At 31.0% G+C, this 2,869-nt stretch overlaps 1 protein-coding gene across 3 annotated transcripts in view; it reads right to left on the bottom strand.

Moving 5' to 3' along the window:
• Window positions 1-1,414: 1,414 nt before the first annotated feature.
• The window catches only part of LOC108755131, a 6,449-nt gene continuing 4,994 nt past the window's right edge, over window positions 1,415-2,869 (bottom strand). The window contains exon 3 of one of the 3 annotated variants that reach the window (XM_018497959.1): window positions 1,415-1,637. In XM_018497959.1, the coding sequence (XP_018353461.1) occupies window positions 1,445-1,637 (193 nt within the window). In that variant the 3' untranslated portion in view covers window positions 1,415-1,444. The remainder of the gene's footprint in view (window positions 1,638-2,869) is intronic. The other 2 variants (XM_018497960.1, XM_018497962.1) reach the window with 2 other exon arrangements.

Consider the following 2,869-nt stretch of genomic DNA (forward strand, 5'->3'; position numbering starts at 1 on the left):
CACAGATAATTATGGAGTCTGTCAAAACAGTATTGAGTCGACTAGTATGTCTCAAAGTCTAATATTATTATTATTCTTTAAATGTCTATTGAAAAATATTGTACATCCTAAATGCATAAGGAATTATGCATATTAAATTCTTTCCAGTCTTGTGGAAACAAGTGCGACCATTTCGGAGCACCGTCTATATTTTTCTCTGCGGCGTGAAATACATGCAGAGACATCTAGACATTCTCTGGTAAATTTTCAGCATTATCGACGAGAAATCGATAAAACAGATATCGATAACAATCATAATAATATATAAACAAATGATCTTATTCACATATCATTTTGTTGTTTTTATACGTTTTTCAAGATAGTTAATTATTAATTTTTACATTTTGAATAATTTTACACACTTTGATAATATTGAGGATATTCAAAGATGTCGCGTCTAAAGAAAAGTTAACGCAACTAAAAATTATCTCCGATAAAATGGCAGTCCGATTTTTCCAATTATTAATTATATATTACAACATTGATCGAATTATATTAATTTTATTAATTTTGAACGTTGTATTTCACGCTGCAGTGAAAAGCTATGAAAAATCTCAATATTTAGGCAATATGTACAATCCGCAGAATACAAATAATAATATTACATCAATGTTATATAATTTCCTACTTAACAATGTAACTGTTGTGTACAATTAATTGTGTTGTATCACCTCTACATCGTTGAGTGGAAAATTATTATAATATTAATAAAAAAAAAATTTCTTTGATTTGAACATCATTTCTTTAGTTTAAACATCACTTTTTGAGATCAAATACATTTTTTTATTTGATTTCAAAAAATTATGTTCAAATCAAAGAAATGATGTTCAAATCAAAGAAATTTTTTCTTTAACCGCAAAGAAACATTTCTTTGAATTGAAGAAACCTTTCTCTGGATGTACCATTTTATTAGAATCCATGCCATAGTATGTCACAGTGCAATAGATAATGTACGTAAAACTACAGTGAAATATATCTATATATAATTGTCAATAATACTGATGATGTAAGGTTGTAAAAATACTAAAAATGTTGATGCATACTGTCAGTATTATTGATTCAATATTACTGATCAGTATTATTGATCGTGTAGAGTCATCTTTAGTTTGTATTCTGCGGGAAGTAACATCTGCGTAAAGTCAGTAAAAAAAATTAATGACGTTAAATCGAGTACATTACGCAAAAAGTTACACAGAGAATGACTATACATAAAGAGCAAATAATACTATTGATCCAACTAATAGCTTAAACTACAATATCTTAAACTACAATATCTTACATTACTATGGAATATCTTACATTACGCAATATCTTAATTGCTACATGATTTTATAATTGCAGATTAATCAGCTTATATAAGCCGTACCAATAATTGGAGAGCGATCATTCCAGATTCAAATTTTAATCAGAATTTTGATCGAGCCTCATGATACGTTCCACAATGAGCGTTTTTGTTCTTGCCGAAATCATCATCAAAGTTGTCAGCTCCACTGTACATGGAAAAGCCACGACGAGAGAGCAGTTCTCCAGGCACGATCGTGGGATTGGTGTAACAGAAGTCCGCCATCATATTTGTCTGTCTGTTTAGTTGGTTGGACCTAAATCAATTTTCAGTTTCAACCTTAGCGACCGAATCATTACCACAAATGCAGGAGAGGAACGAGAAGGATTCGATAGAAATGATTATCATAACAGATAAATTTAAATCGATCGCTGATTGCAATGATAATTACAACGAGGAATGTCTCTCAGACATTATATAAAAGAAACATTAATACTCGTATTAGTAATGAATGATTAAAGCAATTACTGAACGAAACTTGGGCAAAAAAAAACTTCTTCGTGGCAGGAATAGATCCGGAAGTATTTTTGAACAATTACGAAAGAAAAGGAAACTGGACGAAACCAAGATATTTCTCTATGTAATAACAAGTAGTACTATTATATGATTTACTCTCTATACGATTGGAATAAAACCAAATCGAGATTATAACTAAATTGCACCTTCATGTTAAATATTTGCAAATAAACCAGAAATTATTCATTAATTAAAGTACTTTTTTGATTGTCTACCGCTTTGTGCTCTTGGATAATCAGATAAGCGAAATAATCACGGCAATAAAGATATACTATCAACCATTTCGTTGTTGGCTACGTGACTCACAAAAGAAACATGCGTATTTTCATTTTTTTTTCCTGCGGTAAAAAAACGAAAATGTCTAACTGTTCTCCGTTGCAGATATACATCAAGCATTTTTTTCTACTTTCCTTTCGCCATGCAGGTGCACTGCTAAATAAGTGAAGCAATCAAATAATCACGGATATCTTGCACGTAATACTCGATAATCATTGATTCATAAATGTATAGTTAATTAGAACCATTTCAACTTGCACAACTTTTATTCACTTTGCGAATAAATGGCCGGTATTATGGTTCAGTTTTTCGATTACTTACATTTATGCAATATGAAAAGGAAATGTCAGAAATGTAGAAGAATTGATTATCAAAAAAGAGACGTTTAGTTTATGAAGACGTTTCATGGAACTGAAGTTCATAAAACCGGATATTTCGCGTGCAATATATGGTGAAATACGTCGCCAACGATTCGCGATCGGACAGTAATATGTATTTAGCTACGGTACGATTCAACAACGTAGAAATTTTGAAACGCGTTACGCGAGCGGGGAGACGCACGTTGTCTTCGACTACGCACTTTTTTGCAATAAAGTATATGTCTGTCACCGATGAAATAGAATGTGAGTAACGTTAATCAATATTTAATGATGATAAGCATAATTAATATTTGGTAAATATTTAATGTCTTTGGAT

The sequence above is a fragment of the Trachymyrmex septentrionalis genome, unplaced genomic scaffold, assembly GCF_001594115.1.
Source record: "Trachymyrmex septentrionalis isolate Tsep2-gDNA-1 unplaced genomic scaffold, Tsep1.0 scaffold83, whole genome shotgun sequence".
Classification (NCBI taxonomy): Eukaryota; Metazoa; Arthropoda; class Insecta; order Hymenoptera; family Formicidae; genus Trachymyrmex; species Trachymyrmex septentrionalis.